This window comes from Scleropages formosus, chromosome 16 (assembly GCF_900964775.1).
Source record: "Scleropages formosus chromosome 16, fSclFor1.1, whole genome shotgun sequence".
NCBI classification, from domain to species: Eukaryota; Metazoa; Chordata; class Actinopteri; order Osteoglossiformes; family Osteoglossidae; genus Scleropages; species Scleropages formosus.
The window spans coordinates 10,936,407-10,949,133 of NC_041821.1; the positions used below are offsets into that span (position 1 = coordinate 10,936,407).

The following is a 12,727-nucleotide window of genomic DNA, read 5'->3' on the forward strand; positions in this document are numbered from 1 at the left end:
GCGAGAATCCATTCGAGAAAATGTATGAGAACTGGAAGACAGGCTGAAGCTGCTTCAGTAATAACTTTTGTAAGAAGATGATGCAGAGACACAGAGTGATCAATGCACTATTAATGTAGAATTGTACGATTCTGCCTTAGGGGAGGCTGTGAGGGACCTTCTCTAGAAACCAATAAAACTAAATGTAATATATAAAAGGTAATATTTCTAAACATCATGAAATGTGACTACTAATATGTACTAATAAGTCCTTGTAGATTTACCTTTTCGTCAGGTCTCTTCCATGACCAATACGCTGTCAAATTATCTTTATCGCAGGGGTTTGTATTGTATAAACCTGTGTATGTGATCGGTAGGGAGACCAGATGTAATTATACCATTTGTTCACATTGCCTGCCTTTTAAGAAGCATCGTGTGGGGGTTGTTGAAATTTGTGGTCGGGAGAGAGAGCGAGAGAGCGGAAGAAATGTCCCGCACGGCCGCAGCGCCCGAACCCATTATTAGATGTTGATGACATTGAAATAAGATTAACATGCAATTTGGTGTGTTGTTTTAAAGGTTATTGGCCTAAGGACGCTCTCATTAGCTCTAATGAAATAAAAAGGGAAAAAAAAAAAAACATCTATGTACCTGAGAAGCTCTTAGTATCCTCCAAATGGGGGTGCGAGAAACATTTAAAATCTTTGTTTTATTAAACTATTTAAGAACCATGTTACATCCCTTTATCTTGACTGGTTTGTTGAGATTACGCATATCTTCAATGTCCTTTTGCGCGTTTCCCTCGGTGAGTTGAAAGGTGCATTTTAAGGTATTTTTTTCCTCTGCTTGGTGCCGGGTTTAGACGTGTGTGAACCCTGGAAGGTCATTTTGCGATGCAGGCCCAGCAGGTAGGGTGATGCTGAGAGCCCTGGGTTCAAATCCCATCCATCCTGGCACTAACCCTGAACCGATGCAGTCAAAATTGCCCAGTCGTATAAATGGTTAAGTCATTTTAAGGAGCTTATTACCGAAAAGTAGCACTGCAAGTCACCTTGGACAAAGGTGTCTGCGAAAAAATAATAAAATCCACATGAATGAATCCCTTATCTCCTTCTACGAGACTTTCAGAAGGACCCCCCGTGACCTCTCTTCCCTGGTGTCTCGTACGTGTGCCTGTTACTTCCATCCTCGCATTGTGCTTATTCTGAATGGACTTTATGTGGGTAATTCATACAGATGGGTTCAGGATGGGATGAGGGATACTAGCGATGTGCTCAGGGAGCCCGTGCAGACAGAGGAGATTTGCATGTCTAGGCCACTTATTAAACAATAAAGAACAGTGTGCATAAATTGGGCCGTCTCTCCGATTGAGGAGAAATATATACAAATTTACAAAGACGGCTCTTTGAAGATTCTCTGCATTCTTTCGCTTGGAACGGAGAAGCTATGCAAATAGGCACTGTCGTTTGTTTGGAGCTGACGTTGGTTTTAAAAAAAAAAACATCTCTTGTTTTAATTGCAAATAAATGCGCCTGTTGCCATATGTGTCAGAAGACCCCTGTTTGGGAAACACAAACCTCACTGCATTGTAACTCATCTTTAGGACTACAAGGGGAAAAATGACCACATTAATTATCTGTGACCTGGCAGCAAGAATTTAGAACCCCAATACTGAAACCTTTTTGGTTATCCTCCACCCACAGGGACCCTGAATTAAATTTTCTGGTCGGTGACAACTCCACAATTCAACATTAATAGCTGTGCGACTATCTGGGACGTATAATTTGCTTTAAAAGTCAGACTGGTTGAATCATTCTGATAGCTCTCCTGTGCGCAGGTGAAGAATGAATTATGGTAAAATACTAAGAAAATATGTTCAAAATGATGATTGCCATCGTGATGAAGAAAGTGTGTGAGGCGTGTGATCTGCATTTTCGGTTCAAAACTGCTTTCTCGCTAGAAAGCGCCCAAATTTGTCAAAAACAAAGTCAATTAGTCCAAGTATTGTGGGCAAGGTTTACATTTATTCATTTCGGTGACACTTTTCTCCCAAGCAGCTTACAGTTATTTACCCGTTTGTACAGCCAGGAAATTTTACTGGAGTAACTGAGGGTAAGATACTCGCTCAAGGGTACTAGAGGCAGAGGTGGGATTTGAACCTACAACCTTCTGGTCCAGAAGCAGCAGTTCTAACACCGCAGTACCCTGCTGTCTTTTTGGGCTGGAGCCCCCTTGTAGGTATGCCTGCTTCTGTGTAAAACCCTCATTGCTTTGCTCTGACTGACATTTACAAGGAGAGCGTAAAGCCAGACCTTTCCTTATTTTTGTCTTTACGATATGCGCCAGAATCGGGCAGGTAAAATGCAGGATGTGCCGTGAAGAAGCGGACAGGAGAAAAATTTCGAGCCGGGCACCGTTCCGCGACGCGCTCCCCTTTCATGGCCCAATTAGCAGGCGCTGAAGGTCACGCTCCAAACATCAGCACTAATTGCCTCCGTCACCTCCCTGCGTTTGAGCGTGACGACCCGAGTTCTGCCTCCGCAGCGCAGCTACCTCGGCATCCCCTTACGTGTCATAAGCGCTTTCTGGGCGAATTGTCGTTCTTGTTATTCTCGGGCTGCGGAACGCTTGCCGCGCTCGGCGGATGACGTCCGGAGACGCGTCCGTCTCATTTCCGCGCGCGGCCCTCGCGTCTCCCGCCCCAAAAAAAAAAAAAGATTTGGCTTTTCATTTCCTGTCCGCTCGCACCCGCTTTCTTGCGATCGCCAAAGCGTATGACATGTCAGCATTTCGGAAGGGGCGGGCAGGTTTTTGTTCAGTTGTGTCTTGTGCTGGATTTGTCGTCTCCAGCTGGCAAGTTCCTCCTCCGCGTCCCCCCCCCGACCCCCCACGGGCCGAGCGAGCCGTCACATAAGGCTGAAAGTCCCACGCGGGCCGAGCTTCGACACTTTCGTCGCGCGCAAGCTGTGTCTCCGGCAAGGAGACTCGTCTCAGGTGTCCGCAGCTGGGCCTCGTCACCGAGCGTGCGCGGATCTGCCGGGCGGCGTAGCTCGGGGACACGTAGGAGGGCTCTCCAAACAAACGCAGCTGTCGCTCAGGGCCACTCATGGCTTACGGTGGAATTAAACCTCTCATATCTATTATTGCTTGCGAGTGTTTGGCTCTTCCTTCGGGCTTGCGACCGGGCGTACGGTATCGCCGCTTCCCTTTATGGCTCTGCCGTCTGGTGACGGCGCCATCCCGGCGGGCGACGCGGCAGAAAGGCAAACCCTCGGGCACCCGTCATGCGCTCGGCGGCGCTCGCACCTTCGGACCGCCTTCATTCTCTCCTCCCCTCCTCTCGGCTTCCCGCCACATAGATGGCGAATCGCCGTAGCGGCACGACACCGGCCGCCCCGACTCCGCGCGCTCGGACGCACCGCGATGCTCGCCCGTACCGCTCTCATCGCAGACGGGCGTCGGAGCGCAAGCGAAAGATGGAGAGGGCTGTACGCATCATTTACTGCATTGCATGTTACGTTCATTCATTCAGCTGACACTTTTCTCCAAAGCGACTTATGCTGCGAGAGCTACTTACAGTTATTTACCCATTTATACCGTTGGGTCATTTTTACTAGATCAGTTTAAGGTATGTACCTTGTTCTAGGGTGCTGCACCTGGAGGTGGGATTCAAACGTACAAACCTTTAGGCTGCAAAGGCAGCGGCTTTGTCTACTGCGCAACCTCCAATTGTGCCTCCAATAAAAAAGAGCGCAAAGGAGGAGCTGCTGATGTCACATAAATTAGAAAAGGGTACTTAAGAAAGTGGACTAGTGGTGTCTACTAAAGAATGTGTATATAAAGATAATATCTATATTATGATATAATACATATATATAAAGATAATATACACACAACTGTCTGAAGCTGCTTGTACCAAGCAGGGTCACGGCGAACCGGAGCCTAACTTGGCAGCACAGGGCGCGAGGCTGTCGTGGGGAGGGGACACACCCAGGACGGGACGCCAGTCCATTGCAAGGCATCTCAAGCGGGACTCGAACCCAAGACCCACCAGAGAGTGGAACCCAGCCAAACCCGCTGCGCCACCGCATCCCCTTTAAGATAATACAATATAATAATAAAGTGTATATGAAGATAAAATATATATTATATTTTATATATATATATATATATATATATCCACACATATATATGTATACTGGCAGAAGTACAGGCACAGAAATAATTTTGGCAGAAATATTCTGACAGGCTCCACAGCCCACTGAAACAATCCGTTACAGTTTGCTTTAAATTTTGCATTTGTCATGGGTGTAGTCTACGTGAGGCACAGTGACGCAGCGGGTAGCGCCGGTGACTCAAAGCTCCGTGGGTGTGGGATCGGGTGTCGTTTCCGTCCTTTCTCAGACTGTATTTAGCTGGCATGTTCTTCCCTTGTTTGTATGGGGTTTTCCCCAGGTGCTCTGGTTTCCTCCCACAGTCCAAAGACATGTGTTTCAGATGGATTGGTGACCCTTACGGCCTGTGTGGTTGCAAAGGGGAGCCCCATCACTTCCCTTTTTCCCTTCAATCTATTTTGACGAGCTCTAATTTCCATACCAATAGCAATGCGGGACGTGTACGTACCGATGCCTCCGCGAACGGCGGCTGAACGGCGGCTGAACGGCGACCGCTTATTTCCCGACAGGCCGCATTCATTAAGTCGCAGGGCAGATAAAAAGGAGTGCGATTGTTATCGCAGCAGTGTGTTAATTGACAAAGTGAAGCAGGATTTGGTGCGATCCTCTGTCGATTTCCTCCTCTTCGCTGTCGCACGCTGACGGCAATGCAGCCTTTGCGAAGGTTTTGGGGAAGGCATCGCGACCGACAGGCGCTCCCCTCTCCCCGTGCCATCCCGTTGGCCCCTGCGCGCGCCACCCGTTTGTTAGTGATCCCGTTGCCCCGGCAACGGATTGTCCTGAGCGGTGCTATGCCGAGCTCCGCGAGGAGCGCAGACCTGAGACTATCGCACCCTCGGCCGCCGGGATCGATGTTTTCCTTCCTTCCTGCACACATGTGCTGCTGAACCGGCGAGATAAGGAGGGAAGTGGGCGATTGTATGAGGCTGGCACCTCGGGCATCTCGCCGGTGAGGATGTGTGACCTCTCTATTCCCCCCCACCTACCCCCTCCTCTCTCTCTCTCTCTCTCTCTCTCTCTCTCTCTCTCTCTCTCTCTCTCTCTCTCTCTCTCTCTCTCTCTCGCTCCCTCGCCCACCCCCCCCCCCACACTCCCTATCTTGTTGGTCTCTCTCCTTCTGTATTTGTGTCCTCTCTCACGCTGAGGTGTTTCCTGCTCCAATGTAGTTGAAAAACGGCAGTCCAAAGAGCACTTCTCGTGACCGCGACGGAACCATGACCTAGGTCACCATGAACTTCGAGGGGCTGGAGATGATCGCGGTGCTGGTGGTGGTGCTGGTCGTTGTTAAGGTCCTGGAGCAGTTTGGGTTCCTTGAGGGATTCATTGGCGGTAAGGAGACGGACCCTGCGTTTAACGCGTGTCTTGCTCGGGGTCACGGTTCGAATGTTCTGTAAAGTGCGGCGCTTGAGACTTTGTTTCTTTACACAGAGCAAGAACGGTGGTTTTGGGTGGATGGTATTAAATGTCCTTCATTTGCTTTGTATTCCTGACGATTTATTAATTGCGCATGGGTTGAAATGAGTTACTCGAAAACAAATGGAAGGATTCAGGTGCTGATTTTTTTTTTTTTTTAAGTGAGTTTTGTGGAAAAATAAAAAAGTAATGAAGTCTTTATGACCAGGATGTCCATTTGCAGCATTTTTCCTCATAGATTTGCGAGTTATTATAGTTTTTAAGAAAAAAATTAAACATCAATTCAACAGGTTGGTAGCAGAGCTATATATATATATATATATATATATATATATATCACTGGTTGATAAACAGATAACCTGTTGACCCATTTAACAGTGACATCAGTGGATGTGTTCTGTTTTAAATAGGCCTGTATACATTGTTTGGTCGATGGTATAATTTGCACAGGTCGCAGCATGAAAAGTGGATTGTCGTTCAAACCTTGAAATTTTCAGTCTCTTGCCGCAGGTGTTAGAGGCGGATGGCAGAATTCGTGAGGGTAAACCGATGCTGTCCGTACTCTGAAAATCACATCCGGACCGAGCGCATGTCAAAATGCGCTTATTCTATATAAACAGAAGTCCAAACATAGCAGCTCGTCATGCTGCGATCGGTGCTTTGTCATGAGCCAATTCCCTGTATCTAATACAATATTCGATATTAATAAGAAAAACAACTTGTGGGCATGCGGGCCATTAACCAATTCCGATAACTCATTATTAAATATTGAAGTCGTGTTCATGTACTGCTAGGCAAATAACTAGAGAAGGGGAAATCCAGCGGTATTCAAAATATTTTGATGATTTTATTAATTAATTAATATTTATTATTCTGGTGTCAAGACTCTGATCGACGTGGGCTTCCAGTGCGGCTGCAGAAATTGTGTGCACCTTCCAGGAGAGGAACCTAGAGACGCTCGCGGAAATCTCCCCGCGCAGCTCGAGCCTTGTTTGCGGAATCGCGTCTGTCGGACTACGTTCTTGACGTTGCAAAAGTGAGCTGTAAAATAATCCGGGTTTAAGAGAGGCTGGATGTGCGCTTTAGGTGTGGAGGAGACTCTTCATTATTATGTCCCGACATAAAAGTGACTAAATGATATGATGTTTTGTAAGGAGATGCGCGCCTCCAGGAGGCACGGCGGGCGATGTCCAAGAAACGTGTGTGAGACGGTACAAAAAAGTGTAAATGGTAAAGTTATTTCCGAAAATGCAGACATGTTCAGGAAAACCCAAGCACTGTACAAGGTACACACACACACACACACACACGCTGTCTGAAACCGCTAGTCCCAAGCGGGGCCGCGGGGAGCCGGAGCCTAACCCGGCAACACGGGGCGAAAGGGGACACACCCAGGATGGGACACCTGTCCATCACAAGGCACCCCAAGCAGGACTCGAACCCCAGATGCACCGGAGAGCAAGCCTTATTCATATTAATCTTCAAACATGTAGACTTTTCCGAAGGAGACTTGACCATCAAAGGGAAGGGGATCTTCAAAGCTCAAGGCCTTCACTTTGTGTGACGCTGTATAAGGAGGTAACATCGAAAGCAGCCAAAATAACAACAAATAAGGAATAAATGATAAAAATAGCAACTTGGAGCTCAATAAACATGCTGTGGGAAGTGCTTCAACAGCGTCCCCGTGAAGTGGTCCTCTTCAGCAGATGCGGCCCTCCTCTTCGGCGTTCTTTACTCTTTGTTTGCCGTCAGCGCCTCCGTAGCTGGAGCAGCGATTAGGAACAACACGTTCAGCCCGAACGATGTTGGTTCCAGTCCCATGCGGCTGCTGTAGTACCTTTGATCAAGATCCTTGGGCTCAACTGCTCCGTTGCAGTTTTTTGCTGTAAAAATTAAGACAAATATATGGGCTGCTTTAGGTACATTTTTTGGCTGAATTAAAAATAATAACTATTTAAGAAGTTGTTTATGTATTATTATTATTATTATTATTATTATTATTACTGGGGGATGTGGTGACGCAGCAGGTTTGGCCAGGTCCTGCTATGTGGCAGGTCTGGGGTTCAAGTCCTGCTTGGGGTGCCTTGTGATGGACTGGCGTCCCGTCCTGGGTGTGTCCCCTCCCCCTCCAGCCTTACGCCCTGTGTTGCCAGGTTAGGCTCCGGCTCGCCGCGACCCCACTTGGGATAAGCGGTTTCAGACAGTGTGTATTATTATTATTATTATTATTATTATTATTATTATTATTATAATACCTGCACCATTTAAGTTAAATTACTTTCTCAAGAAGCTGCGCTCAACTTACCCTGCCTCATGCCCTTTGCTTCCAGGATAGACTCTGGATCACCGTGATCCTACGCTACGCAAGTGGTTGTTGATGGACTCTTCCGCGTGTTATTTTTTTACATTCCTGTAAGTTTTTCCAAGTGCTGCTCAGCAGAGTGGCGCTTCTCTCGATGAACTGTAGAGCGGGGAGGACGGCTGCTGAATCGGCACGGCGCTGTCCCCGGAAAGAGGCTACGCAACACGGTGCAGGTGTGTCAGCCGCTTTATCTTCTGGCGGCGCTTTCCAGTAAATGCGCGTAAGTAGACACTGAAGGGCAAAGGGACGATGGTAGGAGGTGTAATTTTACCCACCCCTATAGGCGTAATGTTTAAGGAGATACCGAGGAGCTGATACTGAAATATACCCCCCGTACAAAACGGAAACGTCGCGGACAAGCATTTTTAAGTGGTCACTAATCACCGGGGCACCTAATGACCGCAATGTATGGAGGCACCGGACCCCCCGGTCCCAGGGAAGAGCGCTCCGATTCAACGGGAAATGGCGCTGTTGTGGTGTCAATAGTGAACATACATTTTTGATGAAGCGCACAGAGACCTTCAGACGGCGAACTTCCAAAATGGAAACTTTGCCGTAGGATTTAAGTGAGCTGTGTAGAGACATGTCACCGGGGACGTCTATGGGGTTAAACTGGGGTCCGCTGCTCTGAGTGCTCTCCGCTGTGCCGTATGGCTCTCGCCACCCGAAGGGTCATTCTCGGGCCCCCATGCACAACCTCACCATTTATTATTATTATTATACAGTCTCCCTTTTGTAATATGAGTTTCCTCTAGGTACTCTGGTTTCCTCCCACAGTCCAAAGACATGTGTCTCAGTTGAACTGGTTACTGTGAATTGCTCATAGTGTCTGTATATGTGAGAGAATGAGTGTGAGTGTGTTTCCCCTTGGATCTAGCATCTTGTCCTGGGAGTACCGTGGCTCCCCCCCCCCCCCCCCCCCCCCCCCGTGCTTCCAGGATAGGCTCTGGGCCACCAGCCTGCAGAAAGATAAGCAGTTATCCATAATAATAATTTAGGAATAGCTACAGGGTTGGATGGATGGATGGAACGGTGTAGGGGTACAGTGTGTGAGTACATCTGTCATTTTATTGGCTTTCGGAGCCTTTAAGGTTTCCCACTAAATGGTACAACAGCAGGGCCTCTCCTACACAACCAGCACTATGGCAGTCGGAAGCGTATTTCAGCTTCTCTAACCGATTCTGTGACAATATGATGGAATGATGTAATAGAAAGGCTGATGCTGGAAACTCCGCAGCTTCTCGTAATCTTTACGCAGCGCTGAGGATCGGTAAGAGCGCTGGGAAAAGCCGTACCCGGACGAGAGATCGTCGCAGGGCAGCGCAGAGGGCATCGCTCATCTGCACGCCTGGTACACGCGTTCGAAATCCTGGTGCCGATACACCCCTAGGCCTTTAGCCCTGCAGGAAAGCTGCCTTATTTCACAGCTCAGCCTGCGAGAAACGGTAAGCGCGGTAAGCCCACGGTAAGCCGCTAAACGTCCCTCGACTCCCCGGCGCTCGCTTTGATCCACCGAGGGGGGATTTTGCCAAACAATTAAATGCGTCGCGTATAAACAGGACCGCGGTAAATGAGTGCTTTGGGGGGCTTGCTGTCAGTCGGGCTCTTTAGGAGCTTTTAAACACAGATGTGTTAAGCGCTTTCATTAGCATCTCCAGATCCACCGTGCTCGAGGATGATGTATGAAGGCTCCCTCCGAATGTCCTGCGAGGTGTTTGAAGAAAGGAGCGTGTGGCCTGTTCCCTGGGCGGCGCTGCCGCGCCGGGTCGGCGCCGGCGTGTCTGAGTTCGGTCCGCCCAGCCCTGCCCGGCGCGGTGATCGCGCACTCCTTCGTCAACGCTTGCTTGCGTGAAGTCAGGGTCGCTCCCGTTGGCCGCAGAAGGCCGTCGTACGACGACGGCGGTCCCGTCGCCTTGGAGGAGGTGGATGCCGGGAAGATGGATCACCTGGCCGCTTCCTCCGGGTCCTGTGGGAAGTAAAGTCTGCACCAGGTGCTAATTAACCTCCCTAAATGCACCTGATCCTGAGGGCCTCGCGTTGCGTCTTATGATGACCTGGGCAGCTGGAGGTGTAGTTAGTGGTGTAGTGGTTCGGGCCGGTGAGGGATTTGGGCCCAAAGATCCCAGCTTCAAATCCCCACCTCTGGCTGGAAGGTACCTTGAGGAAGGTACTTACCCTACATTGCTCCGAATTCACCAAACTCAGACATGCCAGCGCCGACACCGCGCACCTCCATATAGGGAACTGAGTGCAGTCGGAAGTCGAAATCTGACAACATCTGTGCACCACCACAACGGGCTTGAGCCGCGATGTCCTATAGGGCAGGTTGGGAGCGATTGCCGATGCCCTCGCGCGCCATCCGTGATGTCCCGCGTTTGAGGGTAGCGAGGGCCACCTGGGACAAGGACCCGCCCCACCGACCTCCGCACGGGGGCTTCCGGGCCCACTGCGTGTTTCCCGGGAGGGGGACGCCGCCCTGGTGGCACAGCTGCCTCTCCTCCGGCGCCCAGTGGAAACCGGTTGCCGTTCGACACAGGTGGTTCGAAGCGGCGTCTCGGCGGCACGGCGAGGACCATCCGCTGGATCAATTTCCATTAACCTTCCGAGGACGCGCGGAGAAAAGTGGCGCGAGAAGATCGCACAGTGCGGGGTGCGATCACACACACTGCTGGCTGGAAATGGATTTTGCGAGGAGGTACGGTACGCTTACCGCACCGTGGCACGAACAGCCCTGGGTCATGAGAAGCGGAGAGGAGAGACCGTGGGTGCGACCCTTGTGTTGGTGCGGAGCGCTGATTTAAAGCCAGCTTTAACGTGAGCTGCATTCTAGCTCAAATGACAAATCACTTCTATAAGAGCGTCTGTTATGAGGCAGAAAACCGGTGAACTTGGCCACCATCCTGTCCCGCAAACTGTATTTCAGTCACATTGTTCTCTCTTTGAACGAGACGTTTATCTGGGGCGGAACGTAACCAGGTGGTTCGAGCTGCTGCCTTTGGACTCGGTCGCAGGTTCGAATCCCACCCCCTGCTTTATTAGCCTCGATTGTAGCCATTATTAGGCGGATGAATGAAACTAGGTTGATGTACAGGGTCCATCTACGTTGCTGTCATCTTGAGGTGGTTTCGCTGTGGAAGTGCACATGCTCCTTGATAGATAATGATGTCGCTGAAGGAGGCGGGGCTACTGTCAGACGGGGGGGAGCTGTCAGTCCGGGAAGGGGGAGACGGCATTTCTGTTAGCGGGGAGGCTGAACTACTGTCAGCCAGTCACAGGCATGTAAGTACAGGCAGTCAGTAAATGGGTACAGCGCCGCCCCCAGCTGTTTGGTTGTGACATCCGTCTGTGGCCACTTATATCTGAGTGTCAGCAAGAGGAGCCTTTGGCTTCTTGATCTTGCCTATCCGTGTGTGTGCGCGTGTGTGTGTGTGTGTGTGTGTGTGTGTGTGTGTGCGCGCGCTGCATCACCCTGTGAGCACATCTTTGAGACCCTTGGATTTCCAGCAGCCTTGAGCTCCACCTGTGACAGCAGAGGAAGCGAAGGCCCCGCTTGCTTTGACAGCTAAGATAAAAGGTACTCGAGACAAGGTGATTTACTGTACTGCAGCTGTTCGCTGCTCGGCTGCTCTGCTGGAAATACGGTGTGCAATTTTTTCCCCCGAAATAAATATTCACTTTTGCTATTTCTTTTCTCATATGGTGATGACAGTATTGATTTCTATATGGTGATCGCAGTATTGATATTATATAGTGGTCACAATACTGATTTCATATGATGATCACAGTATTGATATTATATAATGATCACAGTACTGATTTCATATTGTGGTCACAATACTGATATCAAAAGGTCATCATGGTACTGATTTCACATGATGATCACAGTATTGATATTATATGTGATCACAGTACTGATTTCATATCGTGGTCACAATACTGATTTCATATGGTGATCACAGTATTGAACATTATACAGTGATCACAGTACTGATATCATATCGTGGTCACAATACTGATATCAAAAGGTCATCATGGTACTGATTTCATATGGTGATCACAATGCTGATATCAAAAGGTCATCATGGTACTGATTTCATATGATGATCACAATACTGATATCATATCGTGGTCACAATACTGATATGAAAAGGTCATCATGGTACTGATTTCATATGGTGATCACAATGCTGATATCAAAAGGTCATCATGGTACTGATTTCATATGATGATCACAATACTGTTTTCATATCGTGGTCACAATACTGATATGAAAAGGTCATCATGGTACTGATTTCATATCGTGGTCACAAGACTGATTTCATATGATGATCACAGTATTGATATTTTATAGTGATCACAGTACTGATTTAACGTGATGATCACAGTACTGATATATGGTGAAATACACTGCTCAGGTAATCACAGCACTGATTTCCCTTGGTATCCAAGCACTAGAGGTTTACAGCATATCACAGGTCATGTGACATGCGGAAAGTGGCTGGGTACTACGGCTTAGATAAATTTTTACTGAGATTTACATGTTTGGTGTACATTTAACTGAAAATACAGATTGATATAGATATAGTCTGATAGATCTGTCATAAAAGGCTTTGTAATGTGAAAGTTTTTGGTTTGAATACCACTCCTGCTGCTATACCCTTGGATCATGTACTTGCCTGCCCATAACTGATGCAGTAAGAACACATCTTTCTGTAAACTGGTAAATTATAGTAAAATCATGCTAATGATAGTGAAAAAGTTGTTTATGTAACTAGACACGAAAGTTAATGCAAATATT

At 48.4% G+C, this 12,727-nt stretch overlaps 1 protein-coding gene across 2 annotated transcripts in view; it reads left to right on the forward strand.

Moving 5' to 3' along the window:
• LOC108925689 (Kv channel-interacting protein 4-like) overlaps positions 1–12,727 on the forward strand; it is a 53,801-nt gene that overhangs the window by 20,155 nt on the left and 20,919 nt on the right. The window contains exon 1 of one of the 2 annotated variants that reach the window (XM_018737845.2): positions 5,339–5,483. The exons of the other annotated variant lie outside the window; for it this stretch is intronic. Coding sequence (XP_018593361.1) covers positions 5,384–5,483 — 100 coding nt within the window. The 5' untranslated portion in view covers positions 5,339–5,383. Of the gene's footprint in view, positions 1–5,338; positions 5,484–12,727 lie in introns of those variants that run through there. 2 annotated transcript variants of the gene reach the window in all.